This window comes from Blennius ocellaris (assembly GCF_963422515.1).
Source record: "Blennius ocellaris genome assembly, chromosome: 7".
NCBI lineage: Eukaryota > Metazoa > Chordata > Actinopteri > Blenniiformes > Blenniidae > Blennius > Blennius ocellaris.
Window position 1 is genome coordinate 28,460,404 of NC_137656.1, and position 17,973 is coordinate 28,478,376.

The 17,973-nt window shown below is 43.9% G+C and overlaps 1 protein-coding gene across 1 annotated transcript; it reads left to right on the top strand.

Annotated features, from left to right (window-relative positions):
* Positions 1–5,855: 5,855 nt before the first annotated feature.
* On the top strand, positions 5,856–17,721 carry ppic (peptidylprolyl isomerase C; the record flags this gene model as incomplete). The annotated part of the gene is made up of 6 exons (XM_080499742.1): positions 5,856–5,966; positions 13,454–13,567; positions 13,658–13,751; positions 14,085–14,152; positions 14,227–14,343; positions 16,913–17,721. 6 exons carry the CDS (start codon positions 5,856–5,858, stop codon positions 17,039–17,041), a joined length of 633 nt encoding a protein of 210 aa, XP_080355868.1. The 3' UTR covers positions 17,042–17,721.
* Between the last annotated feature and the right edge of the window lie 252 nt (positions 17,722–17,973).

The following is a 17,973-nucleotide window of genomic DNA, read 5'->3' on the forward strand; positions in this document are numbered from 1 at the left end:
TCTGGGTTATGTATAATAATAATAATAATAATCATAATAATAATCATAATCATAATCATAATCATAATCATAATAATCATAATCATAATCATAATCATAATCATAATAATAATCATAATAATCATAATCATAATAATAATAATCATAATCATAATCATAATCATAATAATCATAATCATAATCATAATCATAATAATAATAATAATAATAATAATAATAATAATAATAATAATAATAATAATGAATTGGTTTTACATTATTATTGGTTGTTTCTAGGTCCTGAAAGATGCTGTACATTGCATTATTCATTCATGCCACACCCAACAGTGGCAACCTCCACAGATAGCCACAGCTGCCCTGGGGCAGACTGACGGAAGCGAGGGCTGCCCTGTCCAGGCACTGGGGCTGAGCGATGCGCCATGTCCAGCAGCGGCACCTCCTTCAATTCCAACGCTTGTTTGAGCAGTTCAGAAACTGAGGATGTAGAACGTACCTGGTCTTCAGGAACCCCCACCAGTCTGATGTTATGTCTCTGTGACCTCGCGTCCACATCCTCACTGGCTGCATTAACATGGGCACTCACAATTGCCATCTCGCTTTCCAAAACACTTTTTTAAGTGTGTATCAAATCCTTCCGCAGGGAGGACAGAAGCTTGCGTTTGACGGTGTCGATGGAGGAAGCAGCCTCACCTGGGCAGTCATTGCTGGTAGAGGCCGCAGGTCCACTCCGAGTTGTAGGCCTCATTTGCAAAAGAGTTGTTTGCTTTCCTCTTGATTGTTTTCCAGCCATTTCTGTTTTTTTTTTTTTATCTAGTTAGCAACTTCAAACAAGCCCGGATTGTAACTTTCTTAGTCAAACTCTGCCTGATAATACACTCTTTAAAATATTCTTCTGCTCGGCAAAATGCGACCTACTCCATTGCTTGGTCAAAAGCACCCCATGTGCATCTTTTTATGCTGCATTTGCATTCTTAATTGTTTCTTCTTTAGCTCCTCTGCTCCATCTCATCTCTTTAAATAAAGTATCTGACAGCTTACACTCCCTGAACTCTACACATTGCTTTGATTCTCTATGCTCTGTTTTTGTTCTCTGTCTTCTCTCCCCTCTCATTCCACTTGATGCCACTTTTGTTAAAGTCACACTCCTCTTGAGGAGGGCCGAGCTCTGAAATGAGCATAAGATTGTACGTCTCCCCGTATCTGCTCTGTTTTGAGCATCTCTGCTTCTCCTAAATTTGCCCTAAAAGTGAAATGTCTGCCTTCCTGACCTCGCCTCACTGTTGTAGTCTTCATGTGCTGCTTTAGGTGATCCAGTTAGTGATGATCCAATTTGAACGAATCGTTCAAAACCCGCGAGTCACTTTGCTGAACGGTGGCTCACGAGTTATCACGTTCATTAACTTGTTCAGAGTCATTCTTGCTGCAGCCTCCAGCCAGAGAGGAAAATATAAATGTCACTATTCTGCAGCTCGTCTAACGCCATTACTCACTTTAGTCGCCCTGTGAGAAAAGCAGCTGTAATGCTAAAAGAGCTGCTAAAAGAGCTACTTAGCTTGTAGCCGAGCCGCAGCTTCCAGCCCCTTACAGTCACCCGAGGCTTTCAGCAGCTCCAGTCAGCTTGGAGGTGAAGTTCAGCACGAATGACCGACTCAGCTCGTTTCCGTCGTTCAGCTCACATACCGGAGTCAGCTCGAAACTCGAAAGAGTCGTTCAGTGAATCGGTCAGCAGCACTTCCGCTGTGTCGTTCACCTCGTGAGCGGTGAGCCCTCCACCCCTCCCTCACCTGAAAACCTGCAGCTCCGCTCAGAAAGTTCCTGAGTGACGGCGGAGAAAAGAAAAAAACACATGTTGTTTATTTCACAAAGCTTGTAGAGATAAATACATGAATAATATTTGAATAAATACACAATAAACAATGTTAAAATGCCACTGTAGTGTGTATTGTGTCACATTATATATTGTCCCCTATACTCTGTTCTGCCCTATGAACGTCACATTATTTATTGATACTAGTAAAAAAAAAAAAGGAAATCAGAATGTTGGAAGGAAAAAAAATATACAAAATCATATGTACATATTAATATATACTGTATATCTGCCATTCTGGATGCCAGGTATTTATTCAGTTTAATCATTTATTTAATTTATTTCCTGGTTCAAATAAACCTCAGAAACAACACATAATCTAGAATAAGGAGACCAGGACCACTAAAAACTAATGTGTACTTATTGTTTATTTTCCTCAGAAGTGTTTCAGCATTTTACTATGAATACATGATTCTCCCCCTGGTTCATGTCGCAGTTCAGCCTCCAGGTCCTGGAGGTGGAAATAGTGCGCAACTGAATCAAATGACTCAGACAACCGGTTCACTTGGATCGTGCTCAGAGGAAAATCTTCCTCAGAATCACAGTCAGCAAATAGCCGATAAAATGCTTTATCAACAGACATAAAACCCTCAGTGTTTGTATACATTTTGCTGTTCCTCTCTCTCTCTCTCTCTCTCTCTCTCTCTCTCTCTCTCTCTCTCTCTCTCTCTCTCTCTCTAAAATAAATCTGACCACACCCACAATTGTCACAAAATGTGGAGTTACGGATGGTTTTATAAAGCGCTTTCTGGTGAACGCGGGGAGAGCTTTTCTGCAGCAGGCGGAATATACACACACGCACACAGACACACACACACACCCACACACACACACACACACACACCCACACACACACACATTTATCGGCCTCCTGTCAAAGCAGCCCATCCATTCGTCTTTTCTTGTTGCCATTTGTCGAATTAATTAGGCAGAAATGTAAAGGTTTTAATTGAATGTCAAAGTAGGACCTTAACAGGGGAATTTCCTGCACTTTGAAATACAGATTTGTAGGAATTGACGTAAATATGTGCAATCCCTGAAATCCTGCAGGGAAATTCTGGCCCTGTGACTTCCAATAAGGCAGCATGAACATAAATCACATGACCTCTGATGACATGTGGAAGCGGTCTTAAGATATTTTGTTTGCTCAGAAACGTTCCTTTGCTCAAGGGTTGGGGTTTTATTCATGCTCAAAATTTCATACATCTTGCTCAGGATTGTGGCACAAATATAATTCCATGGGTTAAATGTTCAATCCTCCCACAGTCCACAATCTAAAGGTTGGGAAACAGCATATTTTTCTGACACATGTCTTAATCATTACAAAACTTCGAATGGAGCTTCAGATCATGTTCCACAATCTCAAAACCTGGCCTGCAGCAGTGCCCAAACAAAAATACCATCTTTAAACCAACCAGTCATTGCTTAAACCCGGAAGTCACATGACCTCCACCTATCTTCATTAACCAGTCGATAAATTCCACATCTGATTTTTACATTTTACAAAGTGTTTGTACAAACTACACAATGACAAACCTTTGCATGTCAAACGTACGTAATGTATGCAAGTTTAATTACTGAATGATTTGGCTGCATTTGTATTAAAGAAAACTAAACTCATTCATTCAGAGATACAAAATCTTTTCAACTCACCAAATCTTCATTTAAGTTGACAAAAACAATCTAATATCAACAACAGAGGAGTGAAACCAGATCCATTTCCCCCAAAATTAAAATCAATAGGTTCATTCCTGAGGTCATGTGTTTTCCTCAGGCCACTTCCTGATACTGTTAACCTTGCGCTCGTGCTGCTGGCTACTCAGGTATTGGGACATTTCCTTTGAAGGCATTATTAAAAAAACAAACAAAACCAATGTAAGTTTTATTCGCTCAGGTTTCTGAATGTTTTGTTCAGGCACTTGTGGAATCCTTTATTTCTCTCCAGGAGACCAAGGTTCATGGCTTCCACAGCCTGTTTCATGTGACTGTGTGTGCGGTGGTAGCTGGGCTACTGGCTGGCTGATTTTGGTTTTCATGTCTTTCATACCTGACAGGTACTCTAATCTTCTTGGATCTTGAACAGGTATCTGGACATGACTGTTTGTCTGTCTCTCGCCGGGACTTGTAGGATTCCAGTCCTGTTTGGATTGTGTTAGGTATAGTGTTCTCTCTTCCATGTATCCTCCTGTGCTTTCTTCAGAACCAGAGTCACTTTGGTGATTCTGTCACAGTCTCTGGTGCGTTTGGTTTGTCTCCTGCAGGTTCAAGTCTGTCGGCGGCGCTCAGTATTACAGTAACGAGCGGCAGTAAGTCTTGATGGAGGACTCGTGTTCTGTCGGCCTCCTGATGAACTACATACACCGAGTTTCCTGCATCTTGTTCCTTGATCACATAAATGTCCTGTTCCTGGTATGACCTAGGCTTTCCTGGTCCTCGCCGCTCTCTAAAGTCTCTAACAAGGATTCTGTCAGCAGGGTGTAAGGTTTCAGTTTCTCATCATAGTAAGTGTGTGTGTGTGTGTGTGTGTGAGAGTGTGGTTTGTCCACTGGATGTGGTTGGAACTGTTGTGGGGAGGCCTGCAGCGACGCCCTGGAGCCCGAGGCCATCAGGCCCCCCGGACCCTGGAAGACCCCAGTGAACCACCTCGGAGAACCATGCCCCGGCCCAGACCCCCCAGCCAGGAGAGATTCCAGGACAACTCGTCCACAACTGCATAGCCGGACAAGTTATCCACAGACAGCACACTCAGCCCACAACTCAGCTTCACAGTTAATGACAAGCTGTCTACTCATTAGCTATGACAGCATAGCTAATGTGGCTAACCGCGTTAGCTCAGCTTCAGTAACACACCAAGATATCCTCCAAAGGTAAGACAATCCTGGTGTACAGGTCTGAGAATAATCTCTTTCAGTCAGCTCAGGGTCTGGTTAGGTAAATTCATTCATTCATTCATTCATTCATTCATTCATTCAAAGCATTACAACATGCATTTATCTTGTAATGACGGCTCTGTGAAGGGGCTGGAATGACTCCATTAACCAATCACAAGGCTGCCTCCCCTAAAGTAGCTCAGGGAGATTAAATGCAACAGAAAATGTATATGTATATATGCGGTGGCATATATACAGTCCAAATGGGCCACAGTCCAAGACCATCTCTCAGCCAGAACAAAGGGCCCCCCTGTTGAACTTGCACTCTGGGCAGTTGCCCACACAATTCACCACTCTATACATGTGGGAAGATGAGATAAGTTTTACTTCTACTTACCCTTTTTCAGGCATGCTAGTTGGATATAGGATGTATATATGTATATGTGTGTATACGCTGATATATTTTAGCTATTTATTTCTAAATATACAGTATTATAATAAAATATGCATTATATTATCACGAAAGGATTTATATCTGGATTTGTATAAACATATTATGTATGCGGATAGATGGAGTCCATATGATTAGACCCATGTTAAAATACCACATGTCTGAGATGAATTTATGTTATAATACAAAATTAAATAATAATTTAAAAAAATGTCAAACTGTGTTAACTTTCTATTGGTGAATGGGTGAATGTCATCACCAATGGAAATGCTACTGGAGCTGGTAAAGCCACCATAGCACTTCTGGTGAAACATATTGACCATTTTACAACAACTCCCTCCATGAAGCACTGAATGTCACTGACTCAGACCCAGTTCAGAGTGACAGCAGGTGATAGGGAGATCAAATTCCGCACAATTAAAGTTTATGATAATGTAATAATTGACTATTAAAAAACAATTACTTTCCTCTGCGCAGTGGGTGGGGCTTCACTCAGGCCCCGCCCACACGAGAGCCTTGTCGTGTGACGTACCGCCGTGCGGCGATGAGCGTCATCTCCCTCCAGCCTCCTGCTTGTAAGTCGCTGTGATTTCCTCCACGTCCGCTCCTCCACACCGGTTCCTGCCGCCGCCGCTCCGCCGCTCCGCCGCTCCGGGAACGAAACAACATGGAGCCCCGCTGTCTCCTTCGCCTCCAGGCGCTCCTGCTCCTCTCTGCCGCCTGTCTGCAGCCGAGCTCCGGGGCAGCGTCCAGGACCGGCCCGAGAGTCACCGAGAAGGTGTGTGTGTGTGTGTGTGTGTGTGTGTGTGTGTGTGTGTGTGTGTGTGTGTGTGTGTGTGTGTGTGTGTGTGTGTGTGTGTGTGTGTGTGTGTGTGTGTGTGTGTGTGTGTGTGTGTGTGTGGACAGGGCCATGCAGATTCTTCTAGAATGACTGTGACATGTCAGTCAAGCTGTTTACTGCTGTGCAGTGCGGCATGTAAAGTATCAGTGGAGGAAGATGCTCTATAATCTGGTGTTAGAGAAGGAAGATGCTCTATAATCAGGATGTTAGAGGGGGAAGATGCTCTATAATCTGGTGTTAGAGGATGAAGGTGCTCTATAATCTGGTGTTAGAGAAGGAAGATGCTCTATAATCAGGATGTTAGAGGGGGAAGATGCTCTATAATCTGGTGTTAGAGGATGAAGGTGCTCTATAATCTGGTGTTAGAGGGGGGAGATGCTCTATAATCTGGTGTTAGAGGAGGAAGGTGCTCTATAATCTGGTGTTAGAGGAGGAAGATGCTCTATAATCAGGATGTTAGAGGGGGAAGATGCTCTATAATCTGGTGTTAGAGGAGGAAGGTGCTCTATAATCTGGTGTTAGAGGAGGAAGATGCTCTATAATCAGGATGTTAGAGGGGAAGATGCTCTATAATCTGATGTTAGAGGAGGAAGATGCTCTATAATCTGGTGTTAGAGGAGGAAGATGCTCTATAATCTGGATGTTAGAGGAGGAAGATGCTCTATAATCTGGATGTTAGAGGAGGAAGATGCTCTATAATCAGGATGTTAGAGGGGAAGATGCTCTATAATCTGATGTTAGAGGAGGAAGCTGCTCTATAATCTGATGTTAGAGGAGGGAGATGCTCTATAATCTGATGTTAGAGGAGGAAGATGCTCTATAATCTGGATTAGAGGAGGGGGATGTTCTATAATCTGGTGTTAGAGGAGGAAGATGCTCTATAATCTGATGTTAGAAGAGGAAGATGCTCTATAATCTGGATTAGAGGAGGGAGATGTTCTATAATCTGGTGTTAGAGGAGGAAGATGCTCTATAATCTAATGTTAGAAGAGGAAGATGCTCTATAATCTGATGTTACAGGAGGAAGATGGGCTATAATCTGGATTAGAAGAGGAAGATGCTCTATAATCTGATGTTACAGGAGGAAGATGCTCTATAATCTGGATTAGAGGAGGGAGATGTTCTATAATGTGGATGTTAGAGGAGGAAGATGCTCTATAATCTGGATTAGAGGAGGGAGATGTTCTATAATGTGGATGTTAGAGGAGGAAGATGCTCTACAATCTGATGTTAGAGGAGGAAGACGCTCTATAATTTGATGTTAGAAGAGGAAGATGCTCTATAATCTGATGTTGAAGGAGGATGATGGGCTATATGCTCTAATCCAGACCAAGATGGCGCCGTGTCAGGGCGCCCCAGTGAGAGCTCTGCTGTGCACAATCTCCATGTGTTTTGTATGTGATTCACTTGCTACTGTGAAGTACGACCGAGAGACACTTCTCCACATTCGGGGTCAAGTTTGCGTAGTGTCGCGAATCTTACCTGAACTGAGGTGCAATAGCTTCCACGAGTGCCCCACTGGAGAGGCCCGAGGAGCAGGGCAAACGGGCCGCTACAGTGGCCGCCAACAGAGCGAGGGGACTGGGCGTCTCCGCCGTACTCTCCGTGGCGTGGAGCCGGGTACCACGAGCCGGCGGAGGAAGCGCAGACACCGGGGTAAACGAGGCGGTCTGCTCGTTCGAAGCCGCTCCTCCAGGACCGCTCTGCCCTCCATGTACCTGGCAAACGTCCAGTCTCTGCCGAACAAGACGGACGAGCTCCTGTGTCGGGTCCAGAGCCAGCGCGAGGCACGAGACTGCGCCGTGTACTGTCTCAGCGAGACGTGGCTCCACACGAACGTCCCGGACTCAGCCGTACAGCCCCCGGGATTTACTGCTCACCGCGCAGACAGAGAAAAGGAAACCACGGGGAAGTCCAGAGGTGGAGGTGTGTGCTTTTTAATTAATCAGAGCTGGTGCACGGACACTCGAGTCATGAACCAAACATGTACTGCCAATCTGGAATGCCTGGTTTTAAGCTGTCGCCCCTTTTATCTTCCCCGGGAGTTCTCGGTGATGTTTTTATGCGCCGTTTACATCCACCCATGAGCGGACCATACTGAAGCTCTTCACGATCTGAGCGAGATCCTCCACAAACATGAGGCTGCTCATCCTAATGCAGTCATCATTGTTGCTGGTGACTTCAATAAATGTAATTTAAAAACTGTACTCCCGAACTTTCACCAACATGTGACTCAAGCTACAAGAGGAGCACAGATTCTGGATCACTGCTATAGCAATGTGAAGGAAGCTTACAGGTCCAGTCTCAGACCGCCTTTTGGGAAGTCTGACCACTCCTCTGTTCTCCTTCTTCCTTCGTACACTCAGAGGAGCAGGGAACATAAACCAACTTCCCGCACTGTGCAGTGCTGGTCTGAGGAGACTAACATGAAGCTACAGGGCTGCTTTGATGCCACTGACTGGTCTGTATTTCAGTCAGAGGATGTTAATGAATTCTGTGACGCTGTGACTGGATACATTCACTTTTGCATTGACTGCTGTGTCCCACAGAAGGTCATTAAGGATCACTGTAGTCAGAACCCATGGATGAACGCGGAAGTGAAACTGAAACTTCATGAGCGTGCTTTGGCGTTTCAATCTAATGATGCAGTGGCCTACAAGTTATCCTGCTACTCATTGAAACGTTCGATTAAATCTGCAAAGCGCAGTTACGGGGACAGATTAAAGGGTTATTTAGATTTTGACCCTCGCCGCATGTGGAACGGTATAAAAGCCATCACGTCCTGGAAACCTAGTGCTGGGAACATTGCATCTGTTGGCCAAGCTCTGCCAAACGAGCTTAACACGTTCTACTGTCGCTTTGAATCTGCGGATGCCTGTCCTGCTGTATTCCCCGATTGTTTCAATCAAGGTGCCTTCACCGTGACTCAGGAGGAAGTCAAGCGGGTCTTGTCCAGGACCACAGTCCGGAAAGCCCCAGGCCCGGACGGCATCCCTCCTCGTGTCCTGAAACTGTGCTCTGAGCAACTTGCCCCTGTTCTAACAGACATTTTCAACCTGTCGCTAAGGAACTGTACTGTGCCGAACAGCTTTAAAGAGTCGACCATCATCCCCGTTCCTAAGAAAACTCCTGTGTCTTGCCTTAATGGCTATCGTCCTGTGGCCCTCACGTCTGTTCTCATGAAGACTTTTGAGCGGCTCGTGTTGGACTTCATTAAGAGCCAGATCCCTGTGAGCATTGACCCGCTCCAGTTTGCTTACAGACAGAACAGGAGTGTTGAGGATGCCATCTCCTTTGCTCTGAACTCTGTGTACAGTCACTTGGACAATAGCAAATCTGTCGCGAGAATGCTTTTCATTGATTACAGCTCTGCTTTTAATTGCCTTGTCCCAGGTAAACTGGTCGAAAAGCTCATGTCTCTCGGTTTGAGTGTTGCCATGTGTAAGTGGATTTTTAGTAGGGATGCACCGAATATTCGGTAACCGAATATATTCGGCCGAATATTGCAAAAATAGCCACATTCGGTATTCGGTAGAATGAGTAAAACACAAAGCCGAATATTAGCGGCGCCTTTTACTGACGCAATCAAACTACGTCCAGTGACGCTGTAAACATAAACAAAGATGTCGGCAGTGTGGAGAAACTTCAGAGTTTCGGAGAGCGATAAAAGAATTGCGGTTTGCAGCGAGTCCTCAGCCGAAATATCTAGAGGGGGGGGCTCTGCTAAAACCTTTGGCACTACGGCTTTAATGAATCATTTAAAAGCCAAACACCCCGAGCAGCTTGCTCAGTATGAGAGAGAGACAATCTGCAGCAGCAAAGAGGAAAGCTCCGTGTCCCAGCACCCCCACTCCGTCCGTGGCCGACGTCTTCGAAAAGACAACAAAGTTTGCAAAGGACAGTGCCAAAGCAAACGGAATCACGAAGAAGGTCATGGAGTTCATTGCTTTGGATGATCAACCGTCTAGTGTTGTGGGGAACATTGGCTTTCGGAGGCTTGTTGAGCACATTGAGCCTCGTTACACGTTGCCCAGCAGGCGCTATTTTCAAAACATACTTACAAAGTGGTTTACAGTGGTAAAAACAAAATGTATAATGTAATTAATGCAATATAAAACAATATAGGAATACTACAATGAAAGTGCACACGAGCAATGGTGATGTACAGTAACATTTAAAACAATAAGCTGATATTGTGGGAAAGGGATTGGTTTTCTTTTTCTCTTTATAATTTATTCTTAATTGCTTGATAACAATGAACTGGACCTACAATGTTGTTTCCATTCCAAGGTACCTGGCTGCTCCATGCACAAGCACTGATAGAGAGGCTGTTTAGTGCTGATCTCATGTCCTTGATGAGATGAGGAACAGACTGACATGTGACCAAGCAGAGAAGCTACTGTTCATAAAGAAGAACCTCCACTGTTCCTGAAGGAGTAGGCTCAGTAGACTTATGCCAAAGGACAATCATTCATTGGTTGTTTGCACTTTTAATTTTATTTTTGCAATGTCGGCTTGACATTATACAGGCACAGTTGTTTGTTTTAGTGTTTTTGTTTGTATAAAACAATTGAAGGGTTGTCTCAGATGTCATAGTTTTGTCAAAGTTCTGTTACTGACAAATCTGTTCTGGTCTGGGATATGTTATGTACCTGTATAAATGTATGAGGTTACAAGCACGCTTGTGGCAATTTACTTGAGCCTTCTGTTTACATTATTAGCCTACTGTGAAGAAGACTTGTGCCTAAAGGACAATAATTCATTTGTTGTGGGTTTATCCACTTGTGCACTTTAGTTCTTTTGGGAATGCACTTCTAATGCAGGTTTTGTTTGAAGGCCTACAGAAGAGATATTTCTGAACTCAGTTATTTAGGGCTAATATAAATGTGAAACTACTGGAATATTCAAATGTCAGAATATTAAATAAACATTTATTTTGTTTGAAAATCATGTCTAAAAATGTATTTTATTTATACAATATTTTAAAAAAAAGAATGAAAAACTTAACAACCACATTCGGTATTCGGTATTCGGTATTCGGCCAAGGGTTTGATTATTATTCGGCTTCGGCTTCGGCCAAAAATTTTCAATTCGGTGCATCCCTAATTTTTAGCTTTTTAACTGACAGATCTCAGAGAGTGAAAATCAATGACTGTTTTTCAGATGTTGTTTCTGTGAGCACCGGATCTCCTCAGGGATGTATTTTGAGTCCTTTGCTTTTTACCTTGTACACTCACGACTGTGTGTCTTCCTCTGACTCTAACTTGATAATCAAATATGCTGATGACACCACCATCATCGGTCTCATCAGTGATAATGATGATTCCTCTTATAGAGCAGAGATCCATATTGTGGTTCAGTGGAGTAAAGCTAACAACCTCCAGCTGAACGCATCAAAAACATGTGAACTGGTCTTTGACTTTATCCGGAACAGTTCTCACACACCTGTCATTATTGATAACTCCCAGGTGCAGATTGTAGAGGAGTGCACGTTTCTCGGTTTAACTCTCTCTAATGACCTGAAATGGGTCAAAAACACTAACCGGGTTGTTAAAAAGGCTCTTCAGTGTCTCTACTTTCTGCGTAAACTTAGAGAATTTACCACTAACTCTAAGATTCTGCTTAATTTTTATCGCTGCACCATTGAAAGTTTACTTGTTGGCTCTGTGACTGTGTGGTTTGGTAACACCACAGACAAAGAGAGGAGAGCTCTAAACAAGGTGCTCCGCTCTGCAAAGACGACTGTGGGCTGTGAGCTTCCTGTTCTGGAAGTTCTTTATAAATCCAGACTTTTAAACCGAGCACTTGGAATAATCAATGACTCTTCTGGCCACCCTGGAAAAACCTTGTTCCAGCTTCTTCCTTCTGGCAGAAGATATCGTTCGCTGAGATGCAGGACATCTCGATATGCCAGCAGCTTCTTTCCACAAGCTGTTATCAGTCTAAACAGCACTTTTATGAATGATCTTGCACTTTTATTGAAACTGTTTCAGTCGATCGATTTCACAGTGTCAATTGTTTACTGTTCTCTTTGTTTTATTTCTGTACTTTTATCTTGTTTTATTTATGTACTTTTAATTAATGTTGTTTTATGGCTGTACCTGTCTTGTGCACACTGGGGACTTACAATACAAATGTATTCCAATGTGGTTTTACTGCAAATGGCAAATAAAATTAATCTGAATCTGAATCTGAATCTAATCTGGATTAGAGGAGGAAGATGGCCTATAATCTGGATGTTAGAGGAGGAAGATGCTCTATAATCTGATGTTAGAAGAGGAGATGCTCTATAATCTGATGTTGGAGGAGGAAGATGGGCTATAATCTGGATTAGAGGAGGAAGATGGCCTATAATCTGGATGTTAGAAGAGGAAGATGCTCTATAATCTGGTGTTAGAGGCGGAAGATGCTCTATAATCTGGATGTTAGAAGAGGAAGATGCTCTATAAACTGGTGTTAGAGGAGGAAGATGCTCTATAATCTGATGTTAGAAGAGGAAGGTGCTCTATAATCTGATGTTGCAGGAGGAAGATTGGCTATACTCTGGATTAGAGGAGGAAGATGGCCTATAATCTAGATGTTAGAGGAGGAAGATGCTCTACAATCTGATTTTAGAGGGGGGGATGCTCTATAATTTGATGTCAGAAGAGGAAGATGCTCTATAATCTGATGTTGAAGGAGGAAGATGCTCTATAATCTGATGTTGGAGGAGGAAAATGGGCTATAATATGGATTAGAGAAGGAAAATGGCCTATAATCTGGATGTTAGAGGAAGATGCTCTACAATCTGATGTTAGAGGAGGAAGATGCTCTATAATCTGGTGTTAGAGGAGGAAGATGGTCTATAATCTGGATGTTAGAAGAGGAAGATGCTCTATAATCTGGATGTTAGAGGAAGAATATGCTCTATAATCTGGATGTTAGAAGAGGAAGATGCTCTATAATCTGGTGTTAGAGGCGGAATATGCTCTATAATCTGGATGTTAGAAGGGGAAGATGCTCTATAAACTGGTGTTAGAGGAGGGAGATGCTCTATAATCTGGATGTTAGAGGAGGAAGATGCTCTATAATCTGGATGTTAGAGGAGGACGATGCTCTATAATCTGGATTTAGAGAAGGAAGATGCTCTATAATCTGGATGTTAGAAGAGGAAGATGCTCTATAATCTGATGTTAGAGGAGGAAGATGCTCTAAAATCTGATGTTAGAGGAGGAAGATGGTCTATAATCTGGATGTTAGCTCTTCTTTAAAAAAGTGAATTATGAAGTCATGACAATGAAAACCAGATTACGTAACTGCAACTCCTGGAAAGAGAAGCTCCAGGCTGCTAATGCTAACAGTGTTTACTGTAGACACAGGCTTTGCTCCGCCCCCACATGGACAAGCCCCTCCCCCTCCTCAGTGCAGCCTCTCCTCTTGTCCAGGTCTTCTTCGACATCACAGTTTCAGGTCACGAGGTTGGACGCATCGTCATCGGCCTGTTTGGAGAAGTCGTACCCATCACTGTCGGCAACTTCGTTGCCCTGGCAACCGGAGAGGTGACACACACACAGACACTGGCCGTGTCGTGGTGATGGGTCTGATTGGGTCCCTCCTCAGCAACACGTCTCTTTGCGTGTCTCCATCAGAAAGGATACGGCTACAAAGGCACCAAGTTCCACCGAGTCATCAAGGACTTCATGATCCAGGGAGGAGACTTCACCGCCGGAGACGGGACCGGAGGTGAGAACCTCCTCCTCCAACACTCGGGGGGCTTCAGGAAGTTCCTGCTGAAACCAGGCAAAGCTTTTTAACGGCCCAACATGTGTTGTGAGTGAGCATGGTGGAGGCACCGTCATGGCGTTAGCTGTGTCCTGTGACTGCAGAGTTTTCTTCAAAGTTCTCAAACAAATGGCAGCAAATAAGTCATAATGCAAAGAAAAAGAAATGCAATGCGTGAGGTGATTGGTCACAAACTTTAAGTTGGAAGTAAAACAGAGAAAAAGAAAGTTGGACTCCCAACGAGCGAGAAAGGAAAAGTCAGCGCAGCCTCTCTGATCACAACCTGTGTCGCAGGTCACAGCATCTATGGAACAACTTTCACCGACGAGAACTTCAGACTGAAGCACTCAGGAGCAGGCTGGGTGAGAAACACACACACACACACTCACACACACACACACACACACACACACACATTAAACTATGTGTGTGTCAGGTGAGCATGGCGAACGCCGGACCAGACACTAACGGCTCCCAGTTCTTCGTCCTGGCTGCCAGGGCGCCGTGGCTCGACGGGAAGCACGTGGTGTTTGGGAAGGTGTTGGACGGGATGGTGAGTCTGAGCACCGCCACGAGCATCATGGTGGAAACACACTCTGATCTATGATACACAAGAAACACAAGCTGCACTCATTCCAACTGCTTTAAAACTGTAACCTGGAGCCACACAACATGTTTGTTTCAAAATGGAGAGAGCACTGCGAGAGAGACCTTTTGTTCAAAAGAGTCTGAGGTGGTACTTTTAGGAACTGAAGCATTTTTAACTTGACTTTTAATTAGGAATGGGTCCGATCCAGTATCGGTATCGGGTTCCGATGTTGACATAATTCATGGCTTCAAAATGTCCAATCCAACCTGCGGAGGTTTCCGCTCCGTGAGGCGTCGTCTGTCCAAAAGGGGCTCCCTGCCGCTGCTCTGCTCACCTGTGGACTGGATTCCCTGAACGTCAACGAGACGTGGAGTAACGAGTCAGGAAATCCAGTCCACAGTTTGCAGCCAGTGAGCAGGCTAACGTAGTAGCACGGTGCTAGCCAACTGTTCATGACAACGTGTTGCTGTTTGGACGTGTTTTACGCTCAAAATGCCACAAAGCATCGACGTGGGTGTTTGTGAAGCCGTTGTCCAGCAGGTGGCGCTCTGCTGCCAGACGTCAGTGTTTTAAAACTGCAGCTCTCCAGGAGAAGCTCTGACATCAGAACAATGACCAGCTCCAGGCTGACAGTTAATCAGGAATTTGAATTAGTAGTTAAATTAATCACAATCACCAGAATTAACAGTGAAGATTGAAGGATTTTGGAGTTCTTAACACAGAAGAGGTCGACATTTCATTCACCGTTGTGCTCATTAATAACACAGCAAGTATGATGTGTGTGTGTGTGTGTGTGTGTGTGTGTGTGTGTGTGTGTGTGTGTGTGTGTGTGTGTGTGTGTGTGTGTGTGTGTGTGTGTGTGTGTGTGTGTGTGTGTGTGTGTGTGTGTGTGTGTGTGTGTGTGTGTGTGAGACGTGTGATGGAACTACAAAACAAGATGGCGGATCACAAGAAACTCCATTCAAATGGAGGTTATCAGAGAGCAGGAAGTCTGTCCTGGGTCTCCACCATGTGCTGGAGAACAATGGAACATGGAAGCTAGTCTTTAGCGTCTGCTTCCTGTGTGTCTCTGATAAAGGACCATTTCTAGAATGACTTGATGTGAATGAGACTTGTTTTGTAAAACGTCAGGAGTCGTCAGATGGTGTTCAGTTACTGTGTGATGTTGTCTTTGATGTGATATGTGTAGGATTGTGAGTTAACTAGTTAGTAAAGCAAAGATTAGCATGCAGACCCTGTGTCTGTGGCAGAGCTAACGTTGGTTTACAGGTTGATAACGGCTCCTAATATCATTATCTATAGAATTCAATCACTGTAACAGAATCAACACATCTTCATAAAGTTAAACAGTTCTATCATAGCATCAGGTTTAACTAATCTCAGGTAAAGCCCAGTTGTTGTTCCCACTTCCTTGAAGGAGTTCGGTTGTTGTCCTGCTGGAGGGAAGCTGGTGTCTTCTCCTGTAGTTAGCACCTCCTGCTAACTGTGGTTGCTGGTTCTGCAGGCTGAGGAGAAGAAGATGAAGTTGATGTTTCAGGAGTCCTTCTTTGCAGCTCCTGGTTGTTCCTTTGTCCAGACTGAGGAGCTGGTCGCTCAGGTCTGTGATGGTTTTCCTGCTGGTTGAGGAAAACACAAAGAAGTTCTGTGAGGCGTTGTTTCCCTGGTCCGTCCGTCGAGGAACTGGTTGGTTTTCCTGGTTGATGGGAGATCAGACTCTGGGTGCTGGTCTCTGGATCAGGGGAAGGTCTGACCCTCGTGGTGGGTCAGCAGAGGAGTTGAGGAGTGGAGACCCTGGCTGCAGGCCTCTGGTGTTAGCTGTATGCTAACGCTGGGTGAGTGCTAGCTGTATGCTAACGCTGGGTGAGCTCCTCCAGCAACCTCCTCCATTGAAGAACAGGAGCAAAAGCCTTGTGCGAGAGGAACTGCTCAGACGGAGCTCCTCCCTGGTGTTCACCGGGGACGACTCGGGGCAAGACTCACTTGAGGAGTCTCTTCAGCCCCGTTTTCACTGCACTAAAAGTGCAGGATAGACCGGTAGAGTCCGTTATGACTATACCGGTCAAAACACTGTAAAACCTTTGATATTTAAGAGGGAAACAACACAAGCCATTATAAACGCCACACAACAGACTGAGATTGTGTCCAACTCGTGACATCACACATAGGCTCCGCCCACAATGGCCACGAAGGAGAAGGATTCCCCCGATTTTGTCTGTTGGAGATTAAAAATTCTAATAACTTTGTTTTGCGACAACAGTGGTGGGGCAGAGTTGGAGGAACCTTATAAGTTGTACCCCAACTGTCGATTTTTGCATAATAGGGTGTTACACTTCCCAGCAGGCAAGTTTGTTAGAAGCTGGAACAGGAACTGGAATTAGTCAGCAGTGTGCTAATGTGTGTGTGTGTGTGTGTGTGTGTGTGTGTGTGTGTGTGTGTGTGTGTGTGTGTGTGTGTGTGTGTGTGTGTGTGTGTGTGTGTGTGTGTGTGTGTGTGTGTGTGTGTGTGTGTGTGTGTGTGTGTGTGTGTTTGTCAGTCTGTAGTTCACACCATCGAGCTCCAGGACACCAATGACAGGAACCTGCCGTACACCGAGTGTGTGATCGTCAACAGCGGGAGGATCCCCGTCAAAGAGCCCTTCATGGTGGAGGTGGAGGACTGGTAGACTCTCTCTCTCTCTCACACACACACACACACACACACACACACACACACACACACACTAGCCCTACAGGAGTGCCAAATTCATCTTTTTTCTGTCGCTTTCTGTTCTGTTTTCTGCTAGCGGATTAGCTTCTGTCTTCTTGGAGATGGAAAGAAAATGAACAAATATGAAAGTCCAGCACATTTATACCAGCTATCAAAGTATTCATGTATCAGAGAGGAAGCTAACATGATCATGTTTACGTGCGAACTGGGAATCTCTCGAGCTTAGCTTAGCAGGCTTGCATGGGCTAAAAATCTAGATTTATTTAAAGTTATTTTTATTATACCTGCAATATAAGTGATCAGATCAATTTGAGATTTGAAAATGCAACAAATAGCCAAGGTTAAATTTATCAGATTAAAACAGCACAACACCGTATCATAACCAATAATCAATAGCCAATGAGGCTATTAGCATCTCCTTGGTTGACTTTGGTAAAATCTACTGCCATTCCCCGATAGTTCATTAAGTTTGTAGAGAAAAAAAATCTCTAATATAAGTTTTTATCAGTTTATTCTTCACGTCTTCTTCCAAAGCCTAAATGTAGCATCTGATAAGCTAATAGCGTTAGCTTGGAAACATATCTGCGGTTTAGTGTCCACTGTGAGAATTTCAACTTTGCAGTTTTCCTTCCTTATGCAACCTTGAAAATGCAATAAATGGATTATAAAATTGTTTGTGCAATGATGTAAAATCTACAAAGAAGCTTTGTAGTTTTCCTAAGGAGCTTTAAAAGTCAAAAGTAAGTATAACTGGTGTGTATTTTTAAGCTTTATTGTTACTTAAAATAGAGAATTATGGAACTTTTTCAAAATAAAATCACATTCACGACAGCCTGGATCCTTAAGTTCCTATGCAGATTTGTGTGAGTTTTAAAGGCAAAAATTGGA